At 42.6% G+C, this 14,448-nt stretch overlaps 2 protein-coding genes across 2 annotated transcripts; both read left to right on the top strand.

The window, feature by feature from the left end:
* Positions 1 to 240: 240 nt before the first annotated feature.
* si:dkeyp-110a12.4 (uromodulin) lies at positions 241 to 6,462 on the top strand. The gene is made up of 9 exons (XM_035609855.2): positions 241 to 834; positions 1,910 to 1,998; positions 2,139 to 2,243; positions 3,912 to 4,072; positions 4,163 to 4,298; positions 4,779 to 4,873; positions 5,461 to 5,629; positions 5,843 to 5,957; positions 6,105 to 6,462. The coding sequence occupies exons 1-9, from the start codon at positions 747 to 749 to the stop codon at positions 6,278 to 6,280; spliced, it is 1,134 nt and encodes a 377-aa protein (XP_035465748.1). The 5' UTR covers positions 241 to 746; the 3' UTR covers positions 6,281 to 6,462.
* A 1,444-nt stretch (positions 6,463 to 7,906) lies between these two features.
* fbxo30a (F-box protein 30a) lies at positions 7,907 to 13,912 on the top strand. The gene is made up of 3 exons (XM_035609848.2): positions 7,907 to 8,110; positions 9,026 to 11,091; positions 11,216 to 13,912. Exons 2-3 carry the CDS (start codon positions 9,079 to 9,081, stop codon positions 11,417 to 11,419), a joined length of 2,217 nt encoding a protein of 738 aa, XP_035465741.1. The 5' UTR covers positions 7,907 to 8,110; positions 9,026 to 9,078; the 3' UTR covers positions 11,420 to 13,912.
* Positions 13,913 to 14,448: the final 536 nt, after the last annotated feature.

The following is a 14,448-nucleotide window of genomic DNA, read 5'->3' as shown; positions in this document are numbered from 1 at the left end:
ATTCAGTGTCTTGGAAACTAATCTTGTAAATTAAACTCATAAAATCACAAAATGCAAAGACGTTTTCTTGTCCCGTTGCGGCAGTCGTCTCGTCTTTTTCTGATATTGCCACTTACAAATTGTCTGGACATGTTTAACAGATATATAGCTGTTTCTTACAGTTGTTTTTTTCCTAATGTGATGAAAATAATCTTTCCTTTTTCTTCCTTATTTTATACTTACACACATATTCACAGGTCCTTGGCATCATCACTGAATTGCCCTTGACTCGTAATGAGTTTCTTTTCGCCTGACTGACCGGGATTCCCGCACCAGTAAAGATTTTAAAATGTCCAGACAAAGGATGTAGACAACAAAGGGTGCCAGCCCAGTGCTGTTGTTCCCCTCTTGCATGGTAACCAAACTTCTTGTTGCCCCCCTGTAGTAAGAAACAGTTGTAAGATGTTTACTAAGAGGACATCGCCGCAGTGGGCGGTAACATACGTGTTACCTTGGACTCCCCTCAGTTCCCCCTATTCATGTGCGGAATCTCATTGTTGGTGGGGACATCATTCAAGCTGGTGTTTTAAGGCCAGAGGGAGGCTCCCAGTTCATTAGAGCCGTGTTTCGAGGGTCCAAGTAAGAGAGGGGTACTACGTCTTGTGGTGACAGCGAGTACCCAGAAGATTCACAGATTTTCGGGGGAAAGGGCCAAGAGGCAGTGGAGTGGCTGAGCTAAGAGAAACCAGAGGGAGACTCCTTGGAAGATGGCACCTGCCCGTTTGGTTTTTGCCTGGTTACTGTTCACCATGAGGATGGTCATCTCGGCAGTGTATCTGGAGCCTGAGGAGGAGGGTGAGCTCACTCCTCACATCACACGGGCAGGGATGAAATGTCAGGGGTCAAACAAACCATCTTACATTGATAAGTTATTATTAAGTCTGTTTTTATAGAGTTGAATGGTGGTTTAAAACAAATTTCCCAGACTCCAAGAGCTTTGAAATGTTCTCATAAAAGGACCATATAATCAAGTGCAGTAAAAAGAGATATATATATTATTCTTACATATATATATATATATATATATATTTGTATTTCTTTAACAACAGCAGCAGAAAATGTGATTTCTGTCAAGATTGTCAGTCGTCCAGGCCATGGTATTTCTAAGTGCCATGCCAGGGCAGCTGGACTTGCTTGTGGTTTTAGTTCTGTAAAAAGGTGAAATGTCATTAAGAACCTCAAGCAAGTCCAGTTGCCCTTGCATGGCACAAAAGTATGCAGATCGTTTAGTTTGGTAGAAGTAGCAACAGAAGACTGTAAAAATACTTAAATACAATTTGAGTCCTCGTTTAAAATCTCAGGTAAGTACAAGAACAAAGTTTTTTATTTTATTTTTTTACAAAAGTATCAGAAAATTAATGAGCTATAATAGTTAAGTTAAGTAAAGTATAAACATTGAAAGTACTCAATATGTAGCAGAATAACCTGAAGAGTCATTATTCAATGTGTTTTTGGATCATCATTACACATGCATAAATGCATAAACAGCATTTTGCTGCGGGAGCTTCAACAAATCACTGTGTAATACTGGGTTGTTTAATGTATAAGAATGAACTGTATCTAAAGAATTCATCTCTATGTTGTGCGTGAAAAAATGTAACTTTAACTCTCGGATGAATGTGGTGTTGTGAAAGGTGCAATGTTTCCCCCTTAATAATTAATAAGGTGAAAGTATAAGTAGCAGAAAATGGAAATACCAGAGTAAATATCAATTAAATATGTGATAATACACACGGTAATTTGCGTTGTCTGAATGTTAAGTCTAAGAGAGGATTGTAGATTACGAAAAAGACATATATTCCTTTCCGTATTATCTGAAACAAATGTTTTTGTGTGAGATTTAATCTCCTTTTAATCTTCTTTCCATCAGAGCTCAATGAAACTGTCATTTGCACCAACGATCATATGGAGGTTGTTATTCCCAGTGTTTTTTTCCTCAACAAAGAGCCTCCAGTTAATGTGAGTCAGCACCGACAAAACTCAAAAGTGTTTGCCATAAAAGTAGATATTACCTAGTGATGATTTCCTATATTATTTGCAGCGTGATTTTGTTAAATAATTGAATATTTGTTTTTTGTGTGTGTGTTTCCTCTATTTAGGTTTGGGATTTGCATTTGAATGATCCAGAGTGCCGTGGCGTTGAGGTCGGAGATGACTATGTTTTCAGCATAAAGACGAATCTCTCGGACTGTGGGACTATAACGGTACGACCTTCAATCTTTGGCCAAAAACATTTGCTTTTTTTTGCCGGCCATGTCTGCTGGATTTAAGGGCCTTAAAAAAACAAACAAATCAAATGTTGCACGTGAACTCGGACATTTCGAACAACCGCCAACAAAGGTAGAATACATCCGCTTTAACCACCATGAAGACAAACTACACTTAGCATCTCTATTATTGACAACATAAAATCCCCATCATAATAAATTATCTATTTTACGATGTCTTCGGTTGTTGTGGGAACTGCACCGGACACAGCACCTTTTTTTTCTTCTTTCTGCTGTGACGTAAATGTGGACTGAGACCCTCTGTTCTGTGTTCAGATGGGTACTTTGGAATGAGCTCATAGCATGTATAATAAGATGGACAGAGAAAAGGCTCATACTAAGTCTGAGCCCTGACAGAGAGGAGTGAAGAGAAAAGAAGCGGGGGAGTGACGTTCATGTCAAGAAAGAAGGGTGGCGTTGTTCCCTTTCCCTGTGACAGCACAGGACCTTATTCAGTGCAGCATTGGGACCTTGAATGGCCTTGTAGTCCTAAATTATCAGGATTTACATGGAAATGCTGATTATTTGTTGAAGTTCACTGAATAGGAAGGCCATAAATCACTGGCCAACTAGCCGCTTGATTATTTTAATCCAGCCATTCTCATGGTTTCGATCTTTGGAGAGGTTTAAATCCCTACTTCAGCACACAAGTGTCCCTGAAGTTCTTGCTTGGAATGCATTAAAGGTTGTTCTTGTAAAGCAAGCAAAAGGTTAACACAAGGAGGGCGAAAAAAATCTCCCAGTGCTCCACCTCAGCAGTTTTACAAGGCTATTGCGCAGAGCCTGAGGAAAGTATGCCTGTTCCGGATTAGATGGGTGTTGCGAAAAAGGAGAGGAATGCCACATGTGTCAATCATGCTTTCACCTTGACCGTAGGACCTTTTAAACCCAGCCGTCAGAGGAGAATTGACTGAATTGTTGGGATTAAAGGTCAAGCCATTTCGCAGTCAGACGCGACAGCGTCCTTGCTCGTGTTTCAATGATAGTTCTGTGTTTGTGAGACACAGGGCTGAGCGTGTAAAGTGCAAGTGCCAGTGGGGTCCTGTCATGAAGTATGAAGTAATGAAGACCTGTGGTCTGCCATAGAAACCTGTCACTGCCGGTGCTCATTGTGGTGGGGGGGGTTGTGTGTTTACCGAGAGGTCGTAAAAGATGTCTCGACCGTTAGAGCACGGGACGGATCGTCCTGCTCAGAGGCCATCCTCCGTCTGCACTCAGCAGGGGCCCAGACAAACCTTGGACACAACCTTTTCACCCGTCTCCATTTTATGGTTTCACCGACGTCACCTGCCAACAAAATAATATTGAACAGTATCGCTCACATTTACAGTGTGTGTGAGAGGATGAAGGCCGTTGAAGTTGCAGCTTTGGAGAGAGGTTACCTAAAGTTAATTAATAATTGAAAAATAAATCTGGAGGTAATCTCCAGGGACATCCTGTAGAAAAGGAATTATTTGCCTACTCTGATCGTAAATTGTTTTCTTCAGGTTTTAGATTTTCTTTGTCTCATTAAAAAAACAGACTGAAGACTTTTGCACATTTTTAATAATTACAATGTATGTAAACTGACTCTTTTCCCGTTTGTCTTTCTCGTTCTCTCCTTAGGCCTCAGACGATACACACATCATGTTCATCAACACCATACACAACAACGATTCAGATGTCATAACGAGAAACTACATCAACATAACGTTTGTGTGCCGCTATCCCATCAACTACATGGTCCAGCAACCCAATGGTGAAAACATGATTCGAGTGGATGTCAGGCAAGTGCTATTTTTACCCTAAATGACCCCTGATCTGACCATAACATTATTTGTCTTTAATGTGTGGCTTTCTTTTATTTTATTGTATAGAACGATAACTCTAAACACAGAGGATGGAAACTTCTCTGTGTCCATGTTACTGTTCAAAGACGAAGCCTTTGAGGACAGATGGACGACTGTGCCGTCACTGACGCTGGACGACGACATCTTTGTGAAAGTTTTCATGGTAAATCATCTTGAGTACTGAAGTCTTACAGCTCATACCTACATCTCAAATTAACTTGAATATTGCGTTAGATCTAGTTGCACATTATCATGTCGTGCAAAACGATGTTTGTGAGTTAAGTGTTGATAATGAGAGTAAAAAGACTGTTTAAGATGAATCATGGATGCTGAGCTCTGACTTTCAGAAGAAAACACATTGAAGCATTTGAAGTATCCTCACTATTGACAGCTATTTTTGGACTAGGTCAAGCACGTTGTTACGCGACGTTAAGCAATATGTTGTGTGGTTGGATGGTCCAGTCATTGCAGGAAATCTAATACTCCTCACATGCTGCTCTCCTTCTCTTCCATGTTGTTAGAACCTCTTTTGTACAGCTGTTGTTTACTTACTGTGAATCAAAATCCCAAAGTCTATTATGGTAAAGTGCTAGACATGCATAAATATTGACCTGACTTTCACCCAACCTTGTTTGTCCCAAAGATACCAGCAAATCTGATGCTGCGTATCGAAAGGTGCTGGGCTACACCGACCAGTGATCCATACAGCAACATACAGTACACCTTCATCAGAGACAGGTCTGCCATGGATCAAAGATCTGTTTTCTGTGTGTAATATGAACCAACAGGGAAAGAAAACAACATATGTCTTAATCAAAATATGTATTGGCAAAGCTTAAACCTGAGAATGTGTTGAAATCTGCTTATAGCTTGTGCACAGTGGCTGCGTTATTTCACCACATTGGCAAACAGCTCTAAGTCCTCTTACTTGAGGGCTGTTGAAATTGGAAATAAGAGAATTTGTTGCCGAGAGAGCTGGCCAGACAACAACTCTCAGAGCCTGGTCATGTGACTCCTGTCTGAGAGGCCACATGCGTTTGAGTTCAACAGCTGTGCACGTCCTTGACAACCAGGCAGTATTTGGTACTGTTAGCAACTGCAGCAGAGCAATGAAATTCACGACAATCTCACAATGAAAGAGGGAAAAGAAAACACTTAAACAAAAACACTGTGTTGACACACTTACATAATACTAGATTTATATTTTTTTAGCTGTGGAATTCATCAAATTGAAATCCCTCTGTTGTAAAGTGCGGCATTTCCTTCTAGATTTAAATCTCAGTCCCACCAGGCCTCCCTGACTTCTTTGCCTTCCCTCCCTATAGCTGCCCTGTGCTGTCGAATGAACAGACACTGAGTGTGTTGAAGAACGGCCAGGGTCCAGAGGCCATGTTCAGGATACAAATGTTTAAGTTTGTCGGCAGCTCTTACACCAACGTCTTCCTCCACTGCAACGTCCAGATCTGCCACAACGCCCCAGGGCTGTGCCAGCCTGTGAGTGAGCTCATGCAACATCCATTCCTCACGCTGGGATTTAGAGGCCGGTTCAGACAAGTAGCCTGTGATATGTGCAGCTTATGTCCTTAATATAGACCCATCAGGCTAGAATTGTTTTTCAGCTACATGATATACCGGTTGAGCTGCCCTGATTTTAAATATACAGTGCATCTTTTAACTTTAACTTGGTTCTTTTCATGTTCCTTTCAGAACTGCTCTGTTGAAGATACATTAACGAGGACGCGGCGAGACGTCCCACTGTCCCATACAGTGTCTTACGGACCAATCAGACGACTACTAAACGATAGAGAAAAGCCCAATCTGAGTACGTTCTCACAATTCCTTTAAGTTGGATGTATTTGAAAAGCTTGGGATTTGCTTCGGCTTTCAAATCTTCAAAGCTTAGGGATTCCAGATGGTGAAATCCATTGGTATGCAAAGTGTGGTTCCACCTGTGTCCTTTTTTCTGTAGATGCAGGCGGAGTCCCCCCTGTGGAGACTTTTGTCCTTGGGGGGCTGCTCGTCATCCTGCTGCTGATCACAGGGGTGTTTGGGAGGCTGTGGCTTCGCTCAAGACGTTTCTACCCAGCCCGGGAGGCACAGCTCACTCTGTCCAACATTCACCACATCTCAGAGGTGGCCTCGTGAATCAGGGGACTGGAGCTTTTCTGAGCAAACGAATGGACAAACAAACACATATACACATCTACAAATGCAAACACATATGCACAGGTGTGATTTATGATAACGGTTTAAGTCATTCAGATGTTTCTCTTAATATTATTTTTTTTGGGTTTGTAGGAAATTTACTTAATAAAAGTCTCCCTCAAGTGTCGGAACTGTTTTTTCCCCAGCGGAGAGAGTAGAATTAACATTTTAGGTTGTTGTACTTTAATATTTCCATTTTATTCTACTTTAAAATTATACTTTACAACATTACATTTCTTTTTTCTAAGCTACAGTTATCTTCCATCTATTTTGCAGATTTAACTTTTACATTAAAACATATGATCAGCCTATGAAATATGATGCATTGTTATATAACTGCCCAAGAGAATGAAGTAAAACATTGAAATGCTGCTTACACAGCAATACATCTGAAACAATAATCTAAAGAATATAATTTGTTTAGTCCTGATAGACCAATCTTAATTAAAAGTACTGTAACTTTTGGTAGATTAAGTATGTTTTGCTGCTGTTGTACTACCTAAGTTAAAGTTTTGTTTTATGTTTTTTTTACTTGTAATGGGAGTATCATGTGTGTTTTTACTTAAGAGGTAAGGTTGGTTTCTTTTTCCCCAAAATATCTCAAGAAAAGACAAAGACAAAAACATTTTTTTTATGGGTTTCAAATGTCTCAAAGTTTAGAAGCATACATAGTTATAAAACAGTTGGGGACTGTATTTTGTGGCAAATGTCACTCAAACAGTAGTCAACAGTGCACGTTGCACTATTGGCACAATTCCAGCTGTGGATTCATACACATTAGTGAACATTAACATGCGCACGAGGGGGGTGTATGGGATCTACTCAAAATAAACGACTGGATTTGTTTTCATGGCAGAGGGTGGAAGATGTCACCCAGTGTAATAGTTTTTGGACAACAGCTGAGGTTCATGGCAGAGAGGACTATAGTTTAAAGAGTGCGACAGGCAAGTTAATAGGATCAATTCATTGTTCAGCAGCAGTGAAAGGAGGAACAATAACAGTAACAATATGTAAAACCAGTAATTCTTCTATAAGCGCCATTTTTATCCATCATGGATAACGCGGACCATCCTCTCTTATTCTTATTCTCTATATTTTTGCAATTCGTATATTTTTGTAACATTTGTTTGTGTATATATTGTATATAGTGCTGTGTGGAACATGCTGCTGTTACACTGGAATTTCCCCAGCTTGGGATAAATAAAAGGAACTATCCATCTATATTAATAATAATTCTGACAATACATTTTATTTATAGAGCACTTTTGATTGCTAAAAGCAATCTCAAAGTGCTAAAACTGATCTATCTATCTTAACAGTGTTGTGTTATGCAGTTTTTTTTTCAATGATCTCCAACCATTTTAAAATTCATAAAACAACTCCACAATCATTTCTCCTGAGTGGTAAAGTGTAAAAGAGTCCTCGGGGTATTCCCCCTCTCGTCTATTTCAGTGCGTCCATAATCCAACACGTGACTGGGTCGTGTCTTTACGTGATGACGTCACACTCTGCGGCGTGCGCGCCCCACCGACCGACACACACACACACACGCCGCCGCGCCGCCGACTCAGAGCAGCGAAGGTCTTCCAGCCGAACGGCGAAACTACAGCGAGCAGTTCCCTCCCTCTCTCTTTTTTTTTTTATAAATAAGAAGACGTGGACACGTTCGGCACCGTGGGCCGACAGTGTGGACATAGTGTCGGCGTTGCTGCTGTCGACGGATGCGGGTGCAAGTGGAGAGATATTAATAACACGCACACGTAAACTCGGGTAAGCAGTTTCCAGAAGCTAGCTAGCTAGCTAGCTAGCATGGCTAACGAAGTGTAGCTGCTAATGCTAATGCTAACTGGCTGGCCATGTTGTTGATGTTCTTTTGTTTAACTTTGGAAAAAAAAAAAACTTGGTGACTCAACACTGCGAATTTTTTTTCTGTTGCGCAGTTATCACGACAGCAACGTGGACTCATTCAGACTGTGTATAAATATGATCGGCGCCGAGACTGCACTTTGTGATAATGATAAGAACCGGCTGCTGTGCTCGATGGTGTTTTTAGCTGTTTGCTAACCGTATGCTAGTTGTGCCCCCGCGTAATGTAGCCAGCTAGCTGTGACCGGCACCTGAACAATAGCTCTCCCGTGCGGCATTGCTGTCTGGGCTTGCGGCATTATACCAATGTATAGTTTGGTGGTGTCCCCCCCCCTTTGAGCCAGCGTGCATTATCCCGTCACCACCAAAATAAACCCGCGGCTAGTGATCCAGAGGTGTTTACCTCGTAGGCTTCACGCGGCTGGGGCAGACGAACAAGTGTGAACGACCAGCTGACATTCTTCAGGGTTTGTCTGACCTGTCACCGAAGGGCAGCTCTGAGCTCCTCAAAGGTGAGGGGGTCAGGTTCGCCCCGGAGTCTTGAAAGAACCGGTGGGTCACCATGACATCTAAGAAGGGTGTTGTGAAACGGAGAGAGAGAGAGAGAGCAGAGTTCTTCGAAGGCATGGGACCGATCACGTGTGTTGTGTTGTCAGTGTGTTGTGCATTAATGTCCATGGGATAATGTAACACCGACACGGCCTGTTCTATCCGAGGACTCCATGTGCTCCCCCTAAAAATACTGTTGGCATCATTGCTTGTTTATAGTAATCAGAGAGTTGTGAGCCAAATATTGTTTTTTTGCTGACTTTGTTTCAGGGTTGAACACTTCGCCCCCGTTTCTCGAGCGGACAAGGATCAACACGGGAACAATGGAGAATCTGCACCCCCACTGCCTCAAGTGCATCAACAGAAGATGCATGGTGAGACCAGAAGCAGGGGTTTCTTGCGACCTCATCAGCTGCCCCCTTGTGTGCGGCGCCGTCTTTCACTCGTGCAAACTCGAGGAGCACCGTCTGCTGTGTTCGTATGAGCGCCTGCCGTGCCTAAACAGCGTGTTCGGCTGCCCCTTCAGTATTCCAAGGATCAGGATGGCACAACACCTTGAGACCTGCCCGGCGAGTATTGTGTGTTGTACCATGGAGTGGAACCGCTGGCCCGTGAGCTACGCTGATCGCAAGTCCTATGAAAACTTGAGCAAAGACTTTGACGAGGTGGAGCAGCTAGACATGGCCTTGGCCCTGCAGGATCAGCGGATGCTGCTGGAGTCCCTGAAGGTTACGACCACCCTGTCAAAGAATGGAGTCAAAGACACAGACGAAAGTGACAAGATGGCTACGGCGTCAAGTTTACCAGAGGCAGTGTTGGGAAACAGAACAGTGGAAATGGAAGAAGAGCCCTATACTGAGTTGTACAGCAACTCACTGGATGCGAGCAGGAGTTTAGCAGTGGCCTTGGATATCCTGTCTAATTCCAAGGATATTGATGTAATCGTTGGAAATCTAAATGGGGAAAAGACTGATAAGAACGGAGCACTCCGCAACGGAGAAAATGGTGATAATCACAGTGTTTATGTTGCCGAGGGTGGGAAGAATGTAGATATGCAAGAGAGTGACTCTGATTCCGAGTGCGAGCTCGGGGCGGTAGGCGGAGTCGATTGTTCTGTGGGGACAGATGGAGGAGAAGAGGGAACTGGCTGGGCAAAAGAAACTGATTTCGTAGAGTTGTTTTTTGAGGAAAAGGAAGAAATTATTGAGGAGCCAATAAATGATTCACACCTCATCTGGCCAGAAATGCCCCAGAATTACGTGCCCCTCGTGGCTCTCGGGCCTCCCGTGCCACAACAAGCACCACTTTCACCCCCAATGCCATTCCTGCTGTCTGACCATGTGAGAAATAACTTCTTGCAACACTTACCCACCGAACTCAGGTATAGGTGCTTGGAGCGTAAACTACAGAATGTAGAAGTCCTCAGAGGAATAAGTATGTTTACATTCAATGGACGCCGAGCTCTGCTGTCAGACCCTTACTTGTTTCGAGCAAAGATGGAAGACAAGGCAGTCGACACGTCGGACCTGGAGGTAGCCGACGACCCCATGGGCCTCCACGGCATTGACCTCATCACTGCAGCTTTGCTCTTTTGCCTTGGCGATTCTCCGGGGGGCAGGGGAATCTCAGACAGCAGATTTGTTGACGGCTACCACATTGACTTTGGTACTCAGACATTCTCCTTCCCTTCAGCCATTCTCGCAACCAACACCATGGTGGGCGACATTGCTTCGGCTTCAGCCTGCGATCACGCCAGCCCACAGCTTTCCAACCCCAGCCCCTTCCACACGCTCAGGCTGGACCTCGTGCTCGAATGTGTGGCTCGATACCAAACCAAGCAGCGCTCCATGTTCACTTTTGTGTGTGGGCAGTTGTTCCGGCGGGACGAGTTTGCATCTCATTTCAAAAATGTACACGGGGATATCCACGCTGGACTCAACGGCTGGATGGAGCAACGCTGCCCCTTGGCCTACTACGGCTGCACCTATTCCCAAAGACGATTCTGCCCATCTGTGCAGGGCTTCCGAATCATCCATGACAGGCACCTCGGCTCGTTTGGGGTTAAGCCCGGACTACCTTTAAAAACTGGGGAAAGCATTCCTAGAAAAACCTGCCACTTTGGCTCTCGGTGCGATCAACTCAGCAGTCTTCCATTTGAGATCTTGCAACACGTAGCAAGCTTCCTGGACAGCTTTAGCTTGTGCCAACTATCCCGAGCGTCCCGCACTATGAGGGATGTGTGTGCCAGTCTGCTCCAGATGCGCGGTATGGTCGTCCTGCTGTGGGAGAAGAAGCGGCGTGCAGACGGCTCTCATTCGTGGCAGATCACAGACAAGGTGAGCCATTTTATTCAGAACATTTCTTCGCAGTTACAGTCTCACTCGTCTGCTGCATGGAAACAAGGTATGATAATGTGCACTGCATGAAAAGTAATGGTTTCAATTCTGATTTTTCGTTCAGGTGTGGCGATTCAGCACAGCTTTCGGTACAGTGAACGAGTGGAAGTTTGCCAACATCGGCAGCATTGCCGACCACCTCAAGAAGTGCAAGTTCAATAAGATTTCTCGCCGGGAGGAGGCCATCCCTCTGCCGTGCATGTGTTTCACCAGGGAGCTCACGAAAGAGGGCCGGTGCTTACGCTCAGTTCTCAAACCAGTAGCATAAGTGAAGAAGTCACGTTTTGGACATTTCTGAGACCTTCAGAATTCCTCCAGTGTTTACAGTGTTTACAGACATTAGTCTCCTTCCAGCCTTAAAAAAAATCTTCACTCCTATAAATAAGACAAAGCCAATAGTGGGCTGATTCGACGTTCTGCAATCACAGATCCGGACGGTAACAATCACAATTTAATCACTAACCTTGTATCCTACACTACAATGAATTTAATGACACCATCGTACTGAAGTTCTACCTAAAATCTACTCTGACATAGTGTAAATACTCAGACGTTATGATATAGATTTTTATTTTTTATAAGGAAAAAGTCAGTACTGTGTGCTACACTGGAGGTAAGAGTAGAGCTTTAACTTGTGATACACTTGATATTCTAATCTTTAGGTTGTCCAGAACATCTCGGTGAGATTTGTAGCCCTAACAGTTTACCGGTTATCTTTGCACGGTTTTTAATATCTTATCCCGATACCTGGAGTGACCACCCGTGTGCTGCTTCGAGGCTCATTAGATTTCACGGCTTAAATCCTACATTTTCACACTGACCAAAAACACGAGTGGTAGCCGCTGCACGGTGTACGCCGTCATACGCGGCGATGGAACTGCGTCACTGTGGCTGTTAACGTTACCAGCACCGCCATCGCATTTAAATGTTGTGTGTTTAGGGATTTGTGGTTTGGGTGTGTGTGTGTGTCGCTGAAGCTTCGGCAGTGACAAAGGCAGGCGGTCAATCTTCTTCAGTTGTTCTCTCATGTTGGACTAACGGACTGACGTGTTCGTCAGGACGAGGATGATAGTGCATAGACTATTCACCAGCCAAATGGCAGTATATATATATATATATATATATATATATATATATATATATATATATATATTTTTAGCAGTGGTTTGTCTTTTTATATCAGCTACTCTGATAGGTAACCAGCAATTGTTGTGTGAGTTCTTTTTCCTCCAAAAATCTAAATGTAGCAAGTGAAAAACGAGAATGTACGCAGTGAATATTAAGAATCCATCAGACGGCGACTGTCGGTGACGACGACGAGGAAGCTTGGTTTCCTTCCCTCAGCGTCAGACCTCATGAAACCCTGCAGGCCAGGTGTTCAGAACTAAAAGCGGGCACACACACTTCCCTCCGGTCACGAGCCTCACTAATTGTGTTCACGTTTATTATTTATCATGTTTGTATGTTTCTGGAACCACCTGTCCACCGTGTTCAAATGTTTCTCTCGTCTCAGGGTTATAGCGTTAACGCTTTGTCTCGCAGTAGTACTCAGCCATTGAGCTGGTGTGTGTGTGTGTGTGTGTGTGTGTGTGTGTGTGTGTGTGTGTGTGTGTGTGTGTGTGTGTGTGTGTGTGTGTGTGTGTGTGTGTGTGTGTGTGTGTGTGTGTGTGTGTGTGTGTGTGTGTGTGTGTGTGTGTGAGAACAAGATTTGCTCAGAGCGACACATTGACTTGTCGGCTACTTGATTATTGTGGGGTCTTACAGCTGACTGGTGTACCACCCAGTATTATAATAACATAACCGTGTGTGTGTATTGCAGTGCTGGAATAACAGATTACATGTTTTTCGTGATTGGCATTGAATCAGCTAAAATGTTGTTTGAATGTTCTTTAAAAACGTGAAGTGATCAAAGCTTGTTTGGATTAAGTATCAAGGTCTAACAACACATGACATATTTACTCCATAACATGAGAAAATATCTTACATTCTTGGTTGAAAATGTCACAGAAAAGTGTTTGATTACTGGTTAGAAAGAACGAAAACAAGATAGTTCTTTGAGAAAATAGTAGGGGTTTTTGTTTTTGTTGTTTTTGTATTTTTGAAGTCCGATGTAAAGCACGAGCAATGTTTAATCTGCCTTTTTATTCTGATAAATCTCGATCTGTGTTTGGTTTATTTTTCTTCTTTTTCTTTTTTTGTATTGGTACTTTTTATTTGAAAAGAAAAAGAATCTGCCTCTGTAATGTCAAGATTTGTATTTGGATAATTGATTTGCACATGAAAGGCATGTACTGTAAAACTTTAAATCGGGATGCTGGGGGGGAGGGGGTGTTCCCTTTGTGCTCTGCATGTGAGTTTGATGTGAAATGAACCGGTCAGTCCAGTTGCAGACTCGTTCGTACGGTTGATATCTCAGTTTAGGATATATTTTCATATGAGCTGTTACATTGAGTGAGAAAAATCTTGTATCATGATGAATTTCATCCAGATCTGACAGTATGCCTCATTCCTCAGGGTTTAACCGTTTTTAAATGAAGTGGAATGGGGGACCTGAGCATTAAAGTATTCTCATACCTCTACTCTTGTTTTTTTTCTTGTTTTGTTTTTTTCATAATGCAGTTAGGTCTTTGCAGGCACCTGGAGTATATCAGCATATTCATCAAAATGTTGAAGTGTGTGTGTGTTTGTTTTTCACAACAATATGCCAGCTTCATTTGTTTGACTTTTGAAGCATTTTAATAAACAGTCTGTCGGTTTTTAATTGTTGAATTTTTTTTTATCATGTAGCTGTTTCCACCACTGACACCACTAACAAAAATATTTAACCCTTTAGGTACATTATCACAAGATTAAAGTGTTCGCAAATGAATGGAAAAAAGGTCTAATTTCAGGCCAGTAAATCCCGTGTTTGTATCGGGACTATAATGGTCCAATATCAATAATGGCTTTTATCTGTTGTAGACAGAGGTGTTGTAGACAGAGGTGTGAAAGTGCGAGAGAACTGATTCACGAAAACTGTCCCAGCTCTTACAGCTAGATGGCACCAGATCACCACAAGTTCCCTGTCACAGATTAAAAAGAAAAAGGAAGAGGCCCGGAGAGAGGAGGAAATGTTACAATACCCCTCCAATGTGGTGAATCGCATGTTTTTGTATGTACTATATAGTTATAGTTACTCAGGTTGTTGGTATAATTAACAATAAAAAAAACAACTAGATATCTTATTCTAATGTGATAAAGACCTTTTTTTCTCTTCTTTTTTTTAATTTAAAGTGAAAAACAAAATGAGCATTGAAA

Source organism: Scophthalmus maximus, chromosome 15 (assembly GCF_022379125.1).
Source record: "Scophthalmus maximus strain ysfricsl-2021 chromosome 15, ASM2237912v1, whole genome shotgun sequence".
NCBI lineage: Eukaryota > Metazoa > Chordata > Actinopteri > Pleuronectiformes > Scophthalmidae > Scophthalmus > Scophthalmus maximus.
This window is presented reverse-complemented; position numbering and strand designations above follow the sequence as displayed.